Source organism: Macadamia integrifolia, chromosome 4 (genome assembly GCF_013358625.1).
Source record: "Macadamia integrifolia cultivar HAES 741 chromosome 4, SCU_Mint_v3, whole genome shotgun sequence".
NCBI classification, from domain to species: Eukaryota; Viridiplantae; Streptophyta; class Magnoliopsida; order Proteales; family Proteaceae; genus Macadamia; species Macadamia integrifolia.
The window spans coordinates 16,752,747-16,773,750 of record NC_056560.1 but is presented as its reverse complement, the minus strand read 5'-3'; the positions used below and the strand labels follow the sequence as shown (position 1 = coordinate 16,773,750).

The 21,004-nt window shown below is 37.8% G+C and overlaps 1 protein-coding gene across 2 annotated transcripts; it reads right to left on the bottom strand.

Annotated features, from left to right (window-relative positions):
* Window positions 1-4,060: 4,060 nt before the first annotated feature.
* LOC122077126 (protein LEO1 homolog) lies at window positions 4,061-20,612 on the bottom strand. 2 transcript variants are annotated; one of them, XM_042642932.1, is made up of 12 exons: window positions 20,353-20,612; window positions 15,518-15,852; window positions 14,263-14,404; window positions 13,961-14,146; window positions 11,612-11,788; window positions 9,324-9,455; window positions 7,595-7,774; window positions 7,161-7,292; window positions 6,739-6,843; window positions 6,400-6,633; window positions 4,935-5,095; window positions 4,061-4,469 (listed from the first exon to the last, which is right to left on the bottom strand). In XM_042642932.1, exons 1-11 carry the CDS (start codon window positions 20,473-20,475, stop codon window positions 4,964-4,966), a joined length of 1,878 nt encoding a protein of 625 aa, XP_042498866.1. In that variant the 5' UTR covers window positions 20,476-20,612; the 3' UTR covers window positions 4,061-4,469; window positions 4,935-4,963. The 2 variants fall into 2 exon arrangements, with proteins under 2 accessions (XP_042498866.1, XP_042498867.1); XM_042642933.1 differs by having other exon boundaries at window positions 14,272-14,404.
* Window positions 20,613-21,004: the final 392 nt, after the last annotated feature.

Sequence of the window (21,004 nt, the reverse complement as noted above, 5' to 3'; positions counted from 1 at the left end):
TTGTATTGTGGATTGGAGTGCTTGGCTGCAGAATGGGTGTGTACATCTGGTAGACCTGACCACTTGGTGGTGCAGTGTGGATGTGCATACGACTGTGTATGTATGTGACAGTGATTACCGTGTGAGGTTTATGGGACAGCTCTGGGCAGCAATACAGGTTATGTGAGTAAGTTTCATGCAACAGTAAGAATGGTCAGTAGTATACATAGCAGCTCTGGGCAGCATCAATAGACTGTGCTATTGAAGTGCAAATAGTGATTGCCACATCAGGGGTACAGTTGGAAAGTGAAAAAATATTTGGCACACTGATTCACCCCCCCTCTCAGTGTCAATCGGGACCCAACAATACATACATACATACATACTACATGTAGTATGGGCAAGAGAATCTTGTCAATATGGGGTAGAAAACACTAGACCAGTGGACCATTGGAAGGGCATACAGGAACATATTTAGCGCAAGTCAAAGAGGGACCAGCGTGGTCTTCGCACATCCTGCACAGTCTAGCCCGTGTTTCCTGTGCCAAATCGATAGTGTTCATAGAATCCACAATAGTCTCTCGTCATCTCATCATAATTAATGAAGAATCTTTTTCTTTCGTCTTCCAATGAACACGACGGTGCACCCACCATTACAATGGAAGGCAAGTCAAACAGTTCACTGGAGGATGGAAGTGTACAATGGAGGGGAAGTGAAGCCCAACAATAGACTGGTAGCTGAGTTAAGTAGGAAAAGTTGTTACAAAGGAGATCCTAAAGTTGTACTACGTACAAAGGTAAAAAGGATAAGATTCACAATGGATGCGAAAAGATTACGTTGCCTTGTGTTGAAGATGTTCGCTTGAGCCCTCCCATTGATAGCGGGTGCGTTTGTACGTGCACTATTGGGTACCATTATCTCGCCCTTGATTGAATTATCCAACCTAGAAGCTTCATTTGTGAGCTGAAGAAGCTCAGAGTCTTAAAGTTAGTCAATGTAGTTTATTCATAGCTTTAATTAATTCTATTTTAAATTATGTAATCATTCAGTTGCTGTAATACCATGTTGAATTATCCAACGAAAATGCTTCCAGGTATTCTCCTATTGACTCTCATGCACCCATAGGAGCCACACTCCCCCACAGGAAATATTTCTCTCACACATACATACATACATACATACATACATACATACATACATATTATGTGTAGTATGGGCGAGAGAACCTTGTCGATCTGGCATAGAAAACACTAGACCAGCAGACCAATGGAAGGGCATACAGGAACATATTCAGCGCAAGTCAAAGAGGGATCAGCTCAGTCTTCTCATATCATGCACAGTCTGGCCTGCGTTTCCTGTGCCAAATTGGTAGTGTTCATAGAATCCACAATAGTCTCTCATCATCTCATCATAATTAATGAAGAATCTTTTTCTTTTGTCTTCCATTGAGCACAACGGTGCACCCACCATTACAATGGAAGGGCAAGTCAAACAATTCACTGGAGGATGGAAGTGTACAATGGAGGGGAAGTGAAGCCCCTGGTAACTGAGTTAAGTAGGATAAGTTGTTACAAAGGAGAACCTAAAGTTGTACTACGTAGAAAGGTAACAAGGATAAGATTCACAGTGGATGCAAAAAGATTACGTTGCCTCGCGCTGAAGATGGTCGCTCGAGCCCTCCCATTGATAGCGGGTGCATGTGTACGTGTGCTATTGAATACCATTATCTCGCCCTTGATTGAATTATCCAACCCAGAAGCTTTATTTGTGAGTTGAAGAAGCCCATAAGTCTTAGAGTTAGTCAATGTAGTTTATTCATAGCTTTAATTAATTCTATGTTATGTTGAATTATCCAACGAATATGCTTAAGTACTAGATCGGGAGGCTGATTTGGTATATGAAATCTTTTGAAATCCCATAGTCGATGTGGGGATTATTCCCAATAAGGTCTAATAAGTTATCATAATGTCAACAATGCTTCTACTTCAATGTGGCAACAGGGTTGGTAGTCAATAGGGGAAGAAGGAGAGGGCAAATGACGAAATGACTTGTAGATGTTTTGGCTTGGCTGATCTTCTAAATGGATATACACGGTTGATCCATTGAGTCAAAGGTTCCGATCTATTTGGGCTAGTTAAGAAGCAGAGTTACCCGAGTTGAATGGCAGAGTTTAGTGGATCAGATGATTCTCGAGTCAATTGCCTAGTTGTTAAATTATGATTAAAGATGAAAGAACCCTGTGGATCTGATGCAAGAAATGTTGTTACGTGCAGATCAATTAAAGCACAAGCAAGAGTATCTTCAGTGCATATTAAGGGGGATTGCGATCATTTCGTGCCCACCGTGTACAAGATTTTTCTTCCCTATGGTTAAATACATACTTATAATTTCAATTACATATGCATCATGGATGATTGATTTGAACGAATGATATGTAGGACAGTACATCCCATCATTTTCTAGCAGCTCGAGAGAGTTAATTGTTAACAAACTTTGAAGTCTTCGCTAGCTACGTCGCTATATATATATACATAGAGAGAGAGAGAGAGAGAGAGAAAATCCTTCTTTAATGGGCATTAATATTTATGTACTAATTCAACACGCAAGGGAACGTGCTTAACTTACCTTCCATCTCACAGAATATTTCTGGGAATAAAAAGTCCAAAGCTTCATATTTCAGTGTTGGGGTGAGTACCTGTATAACTCATGATCATATTTATGGGAAAGTGTTTTATATGAGGGAGTGCAAAAAGACATCAACAGAAGCGTTATTTTCCCTTTCATGTGGAGTGAATCGATTATTGTCCCCACCCCCAAAAAAAAAAATGTGCCTTGGCGCAAGGGCCGTACTCCGCATAGAAATCATTTTCCCTCATAATGCTGAAAGCCATCTCCATTAATTTCATATTAAAAGTCATTTAAACCACTAACACATGCAGAGTGTGGATCAAGGTTCTCATACAAGAATCCGCTCTCGCACATACATACATAGCTAATAAATGAATATATGTCAAGTGTTAATAGCTGTCTAGCGTAATTGATGAACTATGGTGAGCAAAAAACATATGTTCACCAAGAGGTCTCGAGTTCTGACTTCCTAACTGTTATCTACCTTCTCTTCCTACCTATCAAGAAAAAAAAATGGCAAGTGTAAGCTAACACAGCTTGTAAGAGCCTCAGATGGCTATAGCAAGGTTTTAGAATTGAATCCTGCCTCTTGACCAGGAGGGGAGGTTGAGTTGAGCGAGGGGGGTTATAGGGGGCCGATTAAAGTATAATATATTTCCCATCCCTTCCCCCCCCCCCCCCCAAAAACCACCCCCGGTGGCATACTTGTTGAGGATCAGTTTTAGTGATAAAATAAATGCAAAGTTGAAATTTTGTTAATATGAACTCTACAATGATGTACTCTCCTTTTGAGTCCTTTCTTTCTTAATTGAAATTTTTTGTTGTCTATCGTTAAAATAAAAAAAATAAAAGAATAATAATAAAAAAAGCCAAGCTGAAATTATAAAAATCCATTTTATAATAAAAAAATCTTAAGATAAGGTAGAACAAAAATAGAGTATATAGAGAATAACTTTAGTAAAAATAAGACTGAAGTAGCAAAGATTGATGGCGGGGAGATCCATAAAAATAATAATTTCAGTTTCCTAAATTTAATCATGAATGAAAGATGATGCTGTGAAAAGAATGGATGAAGTGTAAAGGTGGAGTGTTGTGAGTGTGTTCCATTAGAACTCAATGAGAACTTTTTACGACAATTACAAGATCAACAATAATGTATAAAAATAAATGTTATGTATAAAGATAAATATTAGGCAGTGAAGATACAAAACATAAAAAAACTTGATGTGGACCAAGTGAGCTGTTGGAGTTAATGAGTTGTAAAACTAAAAAAGAACAAATAAATCAAAACGAATTTAAGTAACTCTTGATACATTATAAGTTTAAGAAAAAAAAAAAAGGTGATTCGGATGTGTGCAATGGAGACCTTTGAATACACAGAGGAATAATATGATTTAGATCAAATGAGTCAAAAAAGCCAAGGAAGACCTAAAATGACTCCAAGAGAAGTAGTGAAGAAAGATAACTGACTCTGCATTACCTCTTGTCATTGTAAACCATGATATAGTTCTTCTGCAAAACTAAAGACATTGCCACCAGTATGAGAAATCAGAACATTACAGCTAGACCAAGCAATGAATTTTTCCAGCATCAAATCAGCTTTCAGCATGATAGTTTCTTCACCTTTTCCTTTAATTTGAATGTGTAGGCAGGCATTGGAAACAAAAACATATTAAACTTTTTATCGTAACATTAAACTCGGGACACCCATTCCCTGTTATATCAAATGGAGTACATCTTGAGTAAACCAATATATTCCAAACGACTAGTTTGTCTATGGATCTGAAAATGAAAAGAAACATGGAGTGAAGAAGATTCCAACACCAAAATTAGTTGCATGTTCTATCTTCCATGTCATCTCCTGCAAATAGAAAAATAAATTGTATCAGATCACCGAAAGAATAAAGAACAGGAGAAAAAAAAAAAAAAAAATTTTTTGGGGGGGGGGGGGCGCAATTCAGGTTAGGCCAACAATATAGACAACTTTATATTCCCAATTTGGGCTTTACCCTACAAATACATCTCAAGCAGGTGCACATGGATATGATTTTTCCTTCACAATTCATTCTGTACATTAAATAGTGGAGCCCCCGGAATAACAACAAATAACTGTGCTCATCCACGTCAGCCCATTAGCCATCATACAAGCTTTGGATTAACAACTTAATCCCCGTAATCAAATGCATATACAAGTTTGGGTAGCATGCCTCCTTTTATCGTAAAAAGGTGCATTGCCTTTATCTATGTCAATGTTTATGAGTTGAGAGGACTGAAATTTCACTAATTTCTATTCCTCTTGCCATCATAAAATATTAAAATCACTCACTTCTGTCATTTTTCATCTGATGGTGGTTTTCATTCCTCATCACTGTCAAAAACAACTGCCATTCGGCGATGGGAATTTGTCTTTCTTGGAGGAGAGTCTGCATCTGACTCAACCTCCTTGCGCTTGAGGCCACCCCCAGATCCCTTACTCCGCCTTGGTTCCTGCAACAGACATGGGTAAACTGATATTATATGGATCCAAAAACAAAGATCAGTTTCGGCAAGCAATACAGACCTTAAACAGTTTGCTTAGGGACAAGCTAAAATGTAATTTGTCAGAGGGATGCAAGACAATCTAATATTTCAAGTCAAATGGAAAAAGTGATGTGGCCAATCCAGCTTGTCCATCAGATAGGAAGCCCCTGGATTGGCCTTCACTCAAGCTCCATCCACCTTACAGTCCACTGTGTGCAACTTTTCCGGCAACTCAATCCCAGCTGCCAAAAAAGTTTATAGTGTTCCATTAGAAGAGTCCAGAAAATAGAACTTACTGTTGCCAGAAGACATGGTTACTCAGGGTTCAAAACTACAAGTGGACCCATTCGGTTAATCAATTTTGGCAGGTGGAAGACTCCTCTAGAACCTATATCTGTTTGCCAAGTGACTTGACGAGCAAAGCAGTACAAAGAATGGATAGTTCAGCAGTAAAGAGCATTCATACACTGTTAGTAGATGAGTTGCATCTTTCTCTCAATTTGATAATGAGCTCTAACACAGCCCAAACCAAACAAAACTAGGTCAGTTCAAATTAGCCACCATAAACCCTAGGTTGAGCTGGAATACTGATTACAGTTCACTGACAAACCGACCCCAAACACAGGCCTACACTGCGCACCCAACTTGGAGACCCTCAAAAACAGGAGTGCCAGCCATACACGAAAGTGTGCAGTCCAGCTTCAAAAGGGGCTCGCTACCATGCAGAAGTCTGCACGTGTACAGAATAAGCATTTCAAAAACAGCGAAAAAAGAGAGAGCAAATATTTTATGGGCTGCCAGAAGAAAATGCCTTCAACCAAGAAATCACCCACTACTTAAACAAACACACAAGGTCAAACACTCCTCTGTACTTGCTTTTTTTCCTTTTAGCTCTGTACTCACTATTATTTTACCTTGATACGAGACTGTCACAAATCACAATTACCACCTAGTTCAAATGAATTTTTTAGGAGACCCTTGGTTGGATCTACCAAACAGAGCATATATGTAAGCTAATTGTAGAAAATAATACATCTTCACGAAATACAGGAGACTTTGTGATTCCATATGTCAAACATTGGGCAATGGCCACATTCCAAGAGATGGTCCCATATAGAGATAAATAATGGAAGTAGTTGTGCCATGTGTACAGTCTATAAAGTGGATTAGTCCACATTTAACTGAATTTTATTTCCATTGCTGCCAACCACAGCCCAAAACATACACACGTCAAGAAGACCAAAAGGAAAAGAGGACAAGAAAATAAATACCTCTGATTCTTCACTTGCACCTGTATCCTCTTCTTCTTCTTCTTCTTCTTCTTCTTCTTCTTCTTCATGCTCAGGCTTCTCTTCCCTCTTTTGCAGGGGAGACCTCTCACCTTCATCCCTATCACTTTCATACTCGGACTCTTCTCTCTCACTGTCAGAAAAATCGACAGGACGTCTAGACGATTGAACTGATGAGCAGGCTGGTTTCCGCGGTATGTCCTTGTGAACCTGTAACTGATAATCCAAACATAGATTTAATTTTTACAAAGGAGAAGGGGAAAAAAAAGAATTCTAGCAAAGTTATAAATGATATGTTGCAAGAATGACCACTGGAAGTACCCGTTTTGCATTCAAAATGCGCTTCTCAGCCTGTGCTTCAACTTCCAGGCCTTCCACAAAACGACCCTGAGCAGCTGAGCGACGAGGTTCATGATCATCCTCATCCTGATCAGCAGAGCATAAAAGAAAATTGAACAATGTATGACAGAAAGAACATGTGTGTCAGTATTAAGCCTGTAAATTATCTGAAGCCCTGTAAAAAAAAAAAAGACAAGAGGCTTTAATACTTGGGCAGGTCATATTATCAACAAAGATTTGGACCCACTCCGCTACTTGAGCCTAATCTACAAACATCATGTTTCTCAATTGTCAAAATTTCATAAAGCGAAAGGACGACGACACTGATAAAACTTACTAAAACAAAAAGAATTTCTGTGTGTGTGTGAGAGAGAGAGAGAGAATGAGAGAGGATGGTGGCAGACCTCATCAAGTGCTTCCTCCAAGAATCCAGGTGAAAGTTGGCATCCCCTTTCAACAGTTTGTGCATATTTCTTATCCACCTTTTCCCGCTTGCGATGGAGAAGTTCATTAGCTCTAATTGTTTGACCTTCAGCCTGTAAAAGAATAAGAACCATGACATTTGCAGAATCCACAATGACTGATAAACTCTTAGAAGGACTTGTTTGCAAACTCAAAACATAGAGCTGATATGAGATGTCAGGTTTCAGGATGCTATTGGAGGCCAAATGGAGCTCAAAGTCAGAATTTGGACGCCCAAACCAACTCAAATCAGTTTACCCAAACAGCAGGTTCTATAAAAAGTGCAGCTCAAAGCCAAAACTTAGACCATCAGTTTACCAAGTTCCAAGAAACAGGAGGCTATAGAACACGCCAGCAAAGAAAATCCAATGCTTACCCTTTCTTTCTCCTCTTTCTCCCTTTCTGGATCAATGTGTGTGACACAGTTCTTAACCTTGTATACCTTTTTGTGTCGTGAGTCAACAAGAGCAGTCAACAACCGATGGGAATTCGACAACAGAGATGATGGCATAAACCTCATCTTCCTTAAAAGCCTCCCTTGTGATTGGAGGATTCCCTACATTGTTATAACACAGAAATTCAACATAAGTTTCCAATCAATTCACAGGAAACAATACCCCCAATCCTTACAAAGAGTTTCAGAAAAGCAATTCCATATGAACATATCATTGCTAGCACATGAAACTCAAATCAAATTGCCCAACTCAAGTGAAAAAGGAAAAGAGTAACTTGAGATTGAAAACATGGGTTGGTGCCAAAGCCATAAATATAATTTTTCAATTATGGCAAAATGTTCCTAACATCATCCACATAGGAAGGACTTATATACAATTCACCTAATTGTACCACATGGAAGGATTATGTGGAAATTCCCACCATTAGATTGTTATGGCGTGGTCAGGATTGACCATGTCTCAAATATCAGTGTCAGATTATACCACAACCTTCATTTTTTCAGCATTTCCTCATGTATTTTCATCTGTGCATTTGTTTTCAACCATATTCAGAAGTTCGAATTCTAATGAATTTTTTTAGTTCTATTTCACAATTTGGCCAGCTCTTGCATGCTTGAGATTTAACATGTGAGCAGGCGATACTGTCTTGGGCCCTAATTGTCCTTGAAATTTGGGTCCCTCCTGATCTGCCATGTGGAAGATACTACAGCCATAAAGGAAGTGCTTCCAATGTGGAATGTACAGAACAATTATTGTTTTAAACTGAAACGCAATGAATAGGTCATGCACGACTTGAAGCCTTTGCCCTCAAAGAAAATGTTTTGTTCACCCCCTCCCCTAATAAGAAACATTAAAACAGAAGGAAGGAAAGGCACAAAGCATAACAAGCATCCGATACTCAATGCGCTTTTGGTGAAGAGGTTATATATATATATATATAGAAATAATCACAATAAAACATCCTTTAAAAGGTTTTAGAAAAGAAGGAATGCTACCAAAAAAAAAAAAAATCAAGGATGAAACTTCTTCAAATTAAAAGGTTCCAAGAACAAACTTATAAATTCAGAAAATAATACGTTTGCTGCCTCTTGGACTAATCATCGCCCATAAATCAAAACATGAAGAAACATTACAATCCAACCTAAATAAATAAATAAATAATAGATAGCACAAAGGTCCACACACCCAGTAGTTTTGGTGTCCATCACAACATTTTCAAAGCAACGTCCACTTTGTGTGACTTAACTACATCACATCCAAGAGGAAGCTTAATGACAGATTTGTTTTACACTATTTTGGGCTACCTTGTAGAGCTATGACACATGGGAAGCTTATCTTCAATAATCCTGGTGATTATTATATCACATTAAATGTAAAGCACCAGAGCGATAAGCAATATAACCAAGACCTCCAATAATTTAAAAATAAAAGGAAACAAAAGTAAAAAAAATATAACGAAAAACATGTTTGGAATTTTTGGCTTTTAAAAATAATCAATTTAAATCAGGCTTCCCCAAATCCTAAAGGTGGAAGATGTAGATTTTGCCTCGAAGCCAATCGTAATGGACAAACCGCATAATTTTTTTCGAACATGGAAAGATGCATAATATTTTTTTAGAACATAGTGATAATCAAGAGATTTGAAGAAACCTTTCCATGTCGAAGGAAAAGATGAGCTTGATCATGTTGCGCGTCTTGCACTGATATGTCCAGGACTTCGTTGCCAAGTAACAACTGTAAACTGCCATCTGACCACCTTACAAAGCGTGCATTGCTCTCATACTGCATAAAGGAATTGTTATGAAACACTCCATAAATAAATAAATAATGTCAAAGTTGAGCATAAAATTTGTTTCTCACTGATGAATTTTACCAATATCAATATTTTAAAGTTGAAAAAATTATACCCACACCAACAGCATGGAGATTCTTTCCCACGCCCTCTCACACAACTAACACTCTCTACCATTGGTTATTGTATGTTTGTTGGTGGTAACCTTTTCACGTGGCGGAGCAAGAAGCAAACTATTTTTTGGCAAGATCTACTATTAAGACAGAGTATAGAACTATGGTTCATACAGCAACTGAGTTGATGTGGTTAGCTTGGGTTTCCTATTACTAAACCTATCGATATGTTTTGTATAATCAAACTGCCATCTAAATTGCCAATAATCCAACTTTCCACAAGAGGACTAAACACATTGAGGTCGACTGTCACTTTGCGAGTGATGCAGTGATGAGAAAACTGATTTCTACTCCGTTTGTCATTTCTGGGAATCGATTAGGTGATATGTTCACCAAAACCTTGCTTCGTCCAGCTTTTCTCAAGGGTTGTTCCAAGCTAGTCATGGGTGATGTATATGCTCCAGCTTTAGGGGGGAGCGTTAAGAGTATTGCTACTATGTTAGTGTTACCGAATGAGGTATTTTGGGTGTATATTCAGGGTTTAAGTCTTTGTAATATTTAGTAGTCAGGGACCCAAGGGTATACTTGTGATTAGATTAAGTTGCTATCATATTTGTCAAGGTGTCGCTTAGGCGTCCAGGCTCCTTTTTTTGGCCTTTTTTTGGATCGGCACCTTGGTCGCCGAGGCAGTGCCTAGGTGCCTTGTTGGCATCACCTTAGTTTTTAACCTCCCCCCCCCCTTCCAACAGTCGCTTTCACTTTGAAAACTTGTTATGTTATATAATACATCTCACAGTAAGGTATTCGGCCAAACTGTGAGCCCGTTTTCTCTTCTAGAAGCTGCGGCAACCTCTCTTCTCTTTTCTTCTTCTTCCCTCTCTTCCATATTGCTGTGCTGATAACCTGTTTTGATATTGTTACGGGGAACAATCATCCCTTTGAATGTTTTGTGATAAGAAATTGTCTAGGCTGCATTAACAAATTGTCTTTCTTCCAAAGATGAAAGCAAGATCCAGAAACAAAAGGCAAAAAAAAAAAAAAAAAATGATACAGAAATGGTTTTAAGAGAGCAATCCAGGACCTCAAATCCGATTTGCTTTCCAGCATTACTGATTTCCAGGGGAAATATTCAACGCACCTCCATCTGGACCAGTTTGAGATCTTAAAAGTGGTATGAGTTCTGTATTTGATCTTTGCTTCTCTATGTATTTTGGCCTTTGGGGTGAGTACCAAGTCTAACCTATGTCTTCAATCTCTCAGTAAGCAGAATTTTTTTCTTTCTTTTATTTTGGGAATTTAAACCCCCCCACACATCATGCAGAAAGGCAAAATGGTGAAGCAAAGAAAATTATAATACAATTCTTTGAGTTAAGATCTATCATTTAGCATTGATCATTATCCATTTCCAGTGATGCATGGCAAAAGAGAAAGATTGGGAGAAGAAGAGAGAGAAGGACAAGATGACAATATGGTTTAAGGAGTTGATGGCATGTAAAAGAAAATTTTCTGAAAGAAATGGGCACTTTTGGAGTAATATTATAATATTCCATAAAGGAGTTGATTCGGTCATTATTTTAGGAATGGAGAAAGAGGCTACGGGATCATTATTTTGTGCCAGACCCACACCCTGGGTTTGCAATTTTCTTCTCGTAGATCAATGTCATTCCCCCCTATTACAAAGAGTATCATACTGGTAAATGCAGAAGTGCATACATATAAAAATAAATAAATAAATAACGCATGCAACCCCACCACATCTGACCAACCTGCAGTCCAGAACTGCGAAAGAAGTCAAAGAACCATCTAAACATTACCCATTGAACCCAGCAGTTGAATAACACATATTTCCATGATAAAGCAACTTATTTACAGTATAAGAACGGGCTTAAATTTATAAACATGTTACCAATTTATATATGCACAATGCATATATTAGATAGTATTTAATACTAAAGGTAGCAAATACCACACAGCATTTAATAGTCAAAGTTGCATATACTACATAGCATTTAATACTAATGGTCTTGACTTACAGAAGAAGTTCCATCTAGATTTTGGATGCTCCGCCAGCGGACAATATTGTTTTCCAAGCGGATGCGTTTCTTAGACCCAGATTCATCTGTCACAAACATATCCTCTTCCACAAATGCTTTAGGATCAAATGGCTGTGGTTCAATGCCCATTATGTTAGAAACTTTGATCATGTTCACCTGCAATGTAGAATATAAATTTAATAGTAAGTATTCATTCAAAATCATGATCCAAGGATGCCTGTTAAGTCTCAATGGAAGTATTAGCACCTGTCACATTGAAACAAACATAAACAACAAAAATTCAAAATATCTCTAGTACAGAGAGTAATGAAATGAACAAAATCATGCAAGAACAGATATATTAAATACACACAAATATCCAAAAGAGAGATAAGAATCATTTAAGTTCAATAAATCAACAATATTCTATTTCGAACTCTTGTGATTCAATTGAATTGTGCACTATTTACGTATTTTGTCACTCTTTGTTATAGGATTCATTAAATAAATTCTAGTTTTTTGGATCTAAAATCCACCTAAGCCAATTTTTTTCTATTTAATGACCCAATTGTGTTCCATTTGAGATTGACATTTTGCAGGTTCGAGATCAGTGGATCTAGTATTGAGTTAAAAATCTAAAGGCCAGGGGTATATTGGACTGGCATGCTAACCTACTCTTCAATTAGTGCACATGCTGGTTTATCTGTGTTGAACTGATAAGGGTGCAATTCTGATACTCTTACCAGTTGTGATCATTACTAATGGCCTCATAGTTGTAGGTCTTATATTGGCCTTGCATCACTAAGAAAAAGTATTAAGCCAAGGTGGGCAATCCAAACAACAGCTAGAAAAACAAAAGCTAACAATAAGATTCAATAGGAAAGATTCCAATATAACAGTTCGTCCCTCTTTTCCACTTGCTTAGAAAAATCATCCACAAGAGAGTTTGTCAAGTGAGGAATCCAGGACAAGGATGCAATGACCCATATTTCTCTGGTCATATGTGATAATCTTTAAGGGCTGTTTAACCCCTTCCGCAAATTAATCAATGATTTCGGCATTTTGGCAATATCCTACGTCACTAAATTCTGGAATCGAAGAGTAAAAGTCCGGCCATTGTGAAAGACAAGCTCATCACTCACCTAAAGTAGAATCCCAGTACTCTGGCACTTGTGTGTGCTGTTCATGTAAAACTACAGCCTCAGGAAAAGGAACTGCAGTGATCTTGAATAGGAATCCTCAGTGATAGATAGATCCCCATAAAAATACCACTAGATAGAGCACTGGTGATTTCATACTGAAAAAATCCTCCATTCCCCAAGTTTTCACTACAATATCGCATCAAAATTCAGCTTGATGATGTTTCCTAGAAAGAGAAATCAAAGAAGACAAGACTGGCAGACAACTGAAACAGATATAATAATCCTTGACCAAATCAAAATAGGAGTCGTCAAAATATTTTCCATGGCTTATTCATATTCCATTTTCAGGTTGGTCTCGGATTATACACCACCCTGAGTGATTGGTTGCAGATTATTGTGTTGCACCTTTTCTGTCAAGGAAATAATAACAACAAGACCTCATCGGATCAAGGGTATCAGATGGGCTTATCTAATGCAAACTGAAGAATCAAATGAAAAGAAATAGTATACAAACAATGAAATAGAACATGAATGCCAGATCCCACTTGCAAAGCTCTAGTGCAATTAGTTGAAGATTCCCCATCCAAGCAGCCCATGCATGGAGGGGGATAAAAATTATACTTTCTGCCTTCTTTGGAGCATTTCACAAATGTTGACCTTCTTGGTTTAGTATTCTCAAGCTCACGATGATTCTCACTCAAAGATTTTTTTTTTTTGGACAATTGTTTGATGAATCACCCAAGATATTACGAGTACTCTTTTTCCGGCCGTCAGAATCAACCTAAAAGTACATTATATCACAAAGAAGTACACAGCGTACATCTCTACTGTCAACAACACACTAATCTCATACCTTCACATATTCTCAAAATGATGCACCTTCTACAATTTTCCAAAGTCATCATCTTTCTTCCTATATTTTAAGTCAACTTTTTTCTCTCCTCTTAATTTCCTAAAAGGCTATAATTCCTTGTCAGTGACAGCTATTGTCTAAATTTTTCTTTTGATAGGCAGCTATTTTTAAAAAATTACTTCAAGATTATCCTTTTGTTTTCAAACTTATCATTGAGCTTCTTTTTCCTAGCCAAATGGCATCCACTATCTTGCGAGCAAGTTACTATAGTATGTACTGCAAGTCAAGCACAAAACAGCAAGAAAAATGTTAAAGTGAAATCAAGATTTCATAAGAATGAAGAAGTACATTAACCTTATCTGGCTGACCAGGGGGTGGACGCAATGGAATCTCTAGCTCCATTGGGGGGCCAACTGGTTTTTCTTTAGATTTCTGCTCTATTTTATCCTCTTCTGATTCATAATTAGCATCTTCATCTCGCACTATATCTTCTGGTCTCAGATTCTTGTCATTAGTTCCTTCCTCTTCAAGAGGTGATCTCTAATAGAGGAAGACATTTTTCATTGGGTTATGGGAGGGAGCAGAATGATGTACTTCTGGACAACACCAACAAATGAAAATTTTTAATTGAAAAGAAAAGGTGTATTTTCTTATACCCCACTGACCGATGACTCTGGCTCGAGGCTATTTTGAGTCACATATTCTTCTGGTTCTTCCTCATCAGAATCCCCAAAGACATCACGGATCTCAGCTGCTGATTGCGCAATATGGGTCTCTTCTTTCTCCTCACTAGGTGACCTATTGCACAAAAGATCACATGGGCTTGCCAATAAATAAGCAAATGCTTTGCCATAATTCTAGTCACCAACGACACAAAAAACTGCTCCATAAAATGGATAAATATTCTCATTAAATCAGAACATCGTCATCATCAGTATATTAAAGGACAAAGGGAAAAAACTGCTCCATAAAATGGATAAATATTCTCATTAAATCAGAACATCATCATCATTAAAGGACAAAGGAAAGGGTGACAATTTACTTAAAAACACGTACAAGTTTCATCACCAAGTGCACTCATGTTGCCACACCAGCATTCTGGGACAAGAAACAATCCACAGATAGATATGTTGAATTTGAGAAAGGTTGTAGAAAATAAAAAACAAGAGTATGCCATCACGGGAATGTCCATTCCGTTGGCACCACAGATCTGCTGATTCTCTTGCAAGAGAGGGGGGCGGCTAGGGAGGAAGTCCTTGTCAGGCCTTATCAAGCAGGGTGATTTTCTTTGCTTTGTTTTTAATCCCATGTGGGCTTTTGTGATGTATTAGACATGTGAGTCTTGAAGCCCTTTGGGCCTCGGATGTTTAATGGGCTTCTTTGTTCCTGCCTTTGCCCATGTGGGCTTTTGTTACCCTTTTAGGGCTTGTTTTCCTTTTCAGGGTTGTAATCTCCCTACCCCATTTCTTTATTACATTTATTTACTCAACACCCCCCCCCCCAAATAAAAAAGAAGGGTGATTTTTGGGGTTTTATTTGGGAAGGATTCTTTTTGGTAAGGGCCTTGTGGCAGCAATGTTTTTCCATTGCTGTTTGAGCTCTTCCCTTTGAGTTTGTGTCTCAGCTTGGACAATGGACATGCCCTGCTATGGCAGCCTCTCATTTGATTGGATAAATAATCTTCATTAAATTTAATGTTAGATGCCACGAGATGTTTTTACAATATTGTGGGAAAATTGAAGGACTTCTACAAAAGTCAAAATGACAGTTTTTAAGTATAGCGTGAGTGTTCAAGTATACAAATCTTTAATTGAACTGCAACCAAAATCAGAAAGTCTGAAAACTGAACTTGCAAGAGGGGCATATATATATATATATAGAGAGAGAGAGAGAGAGAGAGAAAGAGATCACCTTGATCTTCTAACCTGATCAACCTCCTCATCTTCATTATCCACATACTGGTTCCCCTCTGGTGCACTATCAACAACTTCCTTTCTCCGGCTAGTTACTACTCTTTGGCCATACTCTTTGTCTTGTTCATCACTTTCAGCTTCTATTCCTTCACTCTCCACACTTTGATCACTGATGTCTCTTTCCGGAGAATTTTGAGCCCTCTCACCCTCGATCTCCCCAGGATCAGGATCTACATCATGCATTTCCACATCACTCTCCACTTCTGACTCCCCTTGCCCCTCAACTTCACCTTCACCTTCACCTTCAAGCTCTCCCCCACACTCCCCTTCATCCTGGATAAATAACCATCATCAGATAATACTAAAAATTCAAGTAACACGGCTGCATAGACAGATAAAAACTAAAAAAGTAGATGCACCATCACACCAGAGGTATCTTGCCTATTTTATTTCATTTTTGAGGAAGGGATGGGGTAGGGGCTGGGAAGAGGGGAAACATATACAATGGAAAGAAAAAAGAAAAAAAAGGTTATTCAATATAAACCCAGAGAGCAATCCCTAAAGTGAATCATGGCTTAAGTTAAGACTTAAAATACATGAGATGATGGTCGCCAACGACCATAGAGGAGAACAAAAAGAAGAAAAATTTTGACAGACATTGAAAAAAGAGGGGGGGGGGATGTGAACCAACAGTTCTGAGATCATTCGGAACAATCTCTTTGATGGTGACTTTGTTCTACACAATCTCTTCAGATGGGACTCAACTGACATTAGATCTTAATCCTCTATCAAATACGCATGGAAAATTATAATAGCCATAGACATGTAATATTGTTTGGTTATCATGACATGAGATATTGCGGTAATGAATAATAATGATCTAGGAGTGGTCTCCTCTAAACGTCTAACATAATTAGAAAGATGCAGATAAAAATTAGTGTGCCCCTGGCACAGGGATGACACATACAAATCAAGTAGAGGAATGCCAGACCTACACTCTTTTCAAGTTACAGATCATAATTCTACATCATTAGGTTCCCCTCTTCACATTCAAATTTTAGCCCAAAAAAGCTGGCCGTGTTGTTGAATAAACCCTTGAACAGATATTGAAAAGTCAAAGCTAGTTTTTTCTTGATGAACTTCTCAAAAATAGAAAATAAAAGAAAGCCTCTTGTAGTGTATATGAGTCATAGTTGTCAAGCCGTTGCCTAGGCGTCTAGTCTCTTGGGTCCAAGGCAACTGCACGCCTTGTTGACACTTCACGAGTTTACGTTGATTTATGTTTATTCTTTGTTTAATGATGAATATGTTTATATTCTATCCTATGCTTTGTTTATTATATGTTGGTTTTCTCATATTAGACCATTAGTAGCATATCATAACATATTGCATGGATATAGATTCTAGGTTGCGCCATTGCGACCTACTGGTTGCAGGTTCAAGTTGAGAAACAGCCTCTCCATCTTTCTAGAAGGAAAGAAATCCTTGATGGAGTTATTGTTGCAAGGAAATATGGAGGGGGGGTAGGGAAGGAAGAAATAATCTCATCTTCTTTTCAAAAAAGAAAAGGCAGGGTGGGGGGAAGAAATAGTCATTGTTTGCAGATTGCAAGTCCCTTGATTTCAATGATGCAGGACAGATTTTTAGAGAACCTCAAAAATCCTGTCAGTTCTGATTCTTGAATACAACGCTAGGTCAAAAGTGTTGTGAATAGGAAAGGTCAATGTGAAAATAATATTTTGGAGAAAAAGAAAAGATAATGCGACGGGGATATGGAAAGAACAAAGGTTGAAATAGAAATTTTAAATTCAAAGAAGAAAATCAAGTACATATGGCATAAGCTAGAGACAAAATTTTATCTGAACTGCAGAGTTCAAGAAAGAAATAGCAAGAATTTCTATAGACTAATGATAAGATCATAATTCATATCCATTGAATTCTGGTTGAAATTGGAGGAAAAAAGTTGATTGGTAATCTTTCAAGAATACTATTTGTAGACTATGATTCACAGAAACAGTTCAATCAGAACTGAAATTGGCATAATAGATTAAAAGACAAAAATTATCAGAAAATAGTATATGGTACTATTGCAACATGTTGGTCACAGGTTCAAAAATTGGAAACAGCCTCTCCTGCGAAGCAGGGGCTAAGGCTGCGTACATATGCCCCTCCCAGACCCTGCAGTAGCAGGAGCCTCGTGCACTGGGTTGTTCTTTTTAGTATAAGGTACAGAGAGAATATAAACTCCAAGAGGGTCATCAGAAAGAGAAAAATGGTAGGAGTAAGAAAGTAATCCTATAGTATATCCATCATAACTTACACAAGAAAATTTAAGATCAGAGTTATAATGCAAATAAAGTTCCAAAATAGGGAAACTATAACTGATTAGCAGAATCAGGATCACCAAAACAGAGAAATAGGGCTGTTTAGGGAGAAAACTGAACTCAGAAGAGACTTCAGATTAGCCTAATACCCTGGTTGAGTGACCTTCCTTAACAGTTGAATAGGTTGGCAAAATTTCACAGAAATCTAATGGCTGGATGAGCTTGTGTGGGCAAGTCCTAGCACCACTGAGAATACTATATAGCAGTACAAAAACTAAAGTTTCAGGAACTCAATTAAACAGAACAGAACAGAATTTCAGAGAACTAGTACGCAGGAACTAGAATGTAAAAGTTGAAGCAAAACAGAACAGAGTTCAGGTGGTTATTTGTAGTAGAATTTAACCTGAACATAAGAAGAAAATAGGGGTGCCGCTTGTTTTAAAAAAAAGAAAAACACTAAACTGAAAGTTGAGCTAATAAGAATTAGAAGAATTAGAAGATTGAAGAAATAGAATAAGGCAGGTATCCACCTTAGCACAACATGAATCCACAAGGCCGAATCTTGAAGGAAAATTCAATTAAATTTTTCATAATTTCGAGCATAGGCTACATCATCTATATATAAATTTCATAAACTGACCCTCCAACACTCAACTTATTTGGAATTCAAACTACTATTTAGGGTAGTAAAATTATAAATGAATCTGACACTCCTACTCAAACTAGGAATCAAGAATCAGAACATAGATTTAGACTCTAGGACTTGACTTGGCTAACATTAACATAAAAAAATAAAAGACTCAAATAACCCCATCACTTTTGACTAAACTAATCATGCCTGAAAAATCTCATATTCCTTGCTCCTACCCCCTGTACCCTTACTTTAGGCCCATTACAACAAACATCCCTTGGACCAAAGGCCAAGCACATATGTAAAGACTTATTACCACAAAAATAAGCCCACCTCTTTGATTTGTTTGCATCAAGTTCAATGGCACACACTCCAATTTTGTAATGAGAAATTTGTCAAGTATTTTCCTTCCCTTCTTCTCCTAATTCAGAATTTTAACTAGAATAACGTCTTCCATATGAGAAGACCAAAATAAACTTCAGTGATCACTCCCTCAAGCATGCAGGCACATCCAACATTTGCAGTCTAATGCAGTTTCAGTGGTGAACTACTCTCCCTGATTCTTTGGGTTGAATGGTTTATCATATCAAATAAAATGAGCTAGTTCCCTAAATGATCTTCTCACTGCAAATCTTGATAAAGTGATCGTAGGAGGCAATAAGCCGTTGACCACTAGACCTTCAACACTTTTTTGTTCTTAGACTTCTTACACTATGACTAAAATCAACTAATTCTGATCCCATTTACTCTTGTGGTTATATGAATACCTGAATCCTTCCACCATTTGGCTATGTTAAAGGCCATATCCTTCGTTAACTAATAGTATCCATGCATTTCGTTCACTGTTAAATCTCTGACTCATTTTCAGCCTTTCCCTTATCCTTTAAATGCCTCAGACTTGCCCCGTACTATTGCTGACTGGTGTATTCATTGGTCTTTGTTCCATACAGAGTAATGGCTTGGTCTTTGCTCCACATGATCAAACCTCCCCATCAATTTTTCCTAAGTCCTATTACTTATTAGGAAACTCATAGTTTACCTCAAAGAGAATCATTTCTCATTCTAAGCTTTGCAGTCTTCTTGCAACCCATTACTCACTGCTCAACATTCCTCATCTCTGTTATGTCCAGTTGTACCCATATGAATCTTAAATAAGCACCATATCTCAACTATCATCAAAAGAATTTGCAACTCTTCACTCACCAAAGTGTTTACTCACCATCCACAAGAAGAACCACCTTCAGTATGGCTTAAAATTCTTTCAAAATCTTCAAAACCATTAAGAGAAGTCGACAACTCCATTTCATCAAAAATCTACAACGCCCACCAGCTTAAAACAACCATAGAGTAAAAATAATATTACCTCCAAGGATGTCACCTGCACCAGCCACCAAATTAACCAAACCATATGAACCTATAACAGAACATTTAATTTCACACCAAGGATTCAAATTCTTGCTACACATAATGTGTAATGACAACATATGAGCCCATATAATGTGAAATGACAACATATGAGCCTATAAACCAAACATTCCCACCAAGAATTCAAATTCTTCCTACAAGGAATGTGTATGATATTTTATATCATCTACTTCTACATAAAATCAAATACGAACTATTTAAATAGTCGAACAGCTGCCCACAATTTCGACATGGCCATTTCTTCAAACATATACCGATCGACAAGCAATAGACCCATCACATTCTATAGTCGATATTTCATATGTGGGGAAAAAGAAAAGATAGCATAACTGTAGCTTGATCAATGGTCAATAAAGCGATCAGATCAATAAATAACCTCCAAACTTCAAGAAATGACGTGAAAGATGGATTAGTATTTTGTCCTTTTGGAATGTTAAGACAGAAAGATCTTACAGATAGATAATCCGATCGCCGAGTTGCTTCGTGCTCGGAATATAGTTCCTCTACTTCTTCTTCTTCTTCCGATTGATCACCAAACAGATTCTGCATCATCTGATGTCTATTCTCCTCACCCATCTCTTTCTCTTTCTATCTGTAACTGTTTGTGTCCGGTGGAAGGAAGAAATTCAGCTTCGAGCCTTGGAAGCTTGGACGACTGTGCTATGGGGGAGTGTGAAGGGGTAATTAGATTCTTGAGCGCAGCGAGAAAGAATGTTGGTGAAAACAGAAGCTAATATAGGTCGGCTACCATACAGGATATAGTGGGCCGGTTTCACAGAAGACCCGACCCTCGTCAACTAACAAATCTTATCTCCACCGTCAGATGAGTATCAGAGTATGTGTTTTAGACCATCATGTTACATCTCCTCATCTCGTTCGACCGTTTTGGAGAGGGAATGCCAGCTGTAAAGTTAACAGAGGAAAAAAGCAAGCAGCAATGTTAATATCGCAGATACCAGTGTCGTATCGATATCGATACGGATACGTATAAGCCATATCAGGTCAGATCGGATGCTTCTGCTCGCCATGATTTCGATACGATTTTTTTTTTTTTTTTTAACTATTTTTACTTTTACCCGCTTGTTTATTTGGGAAATTTTTTAGG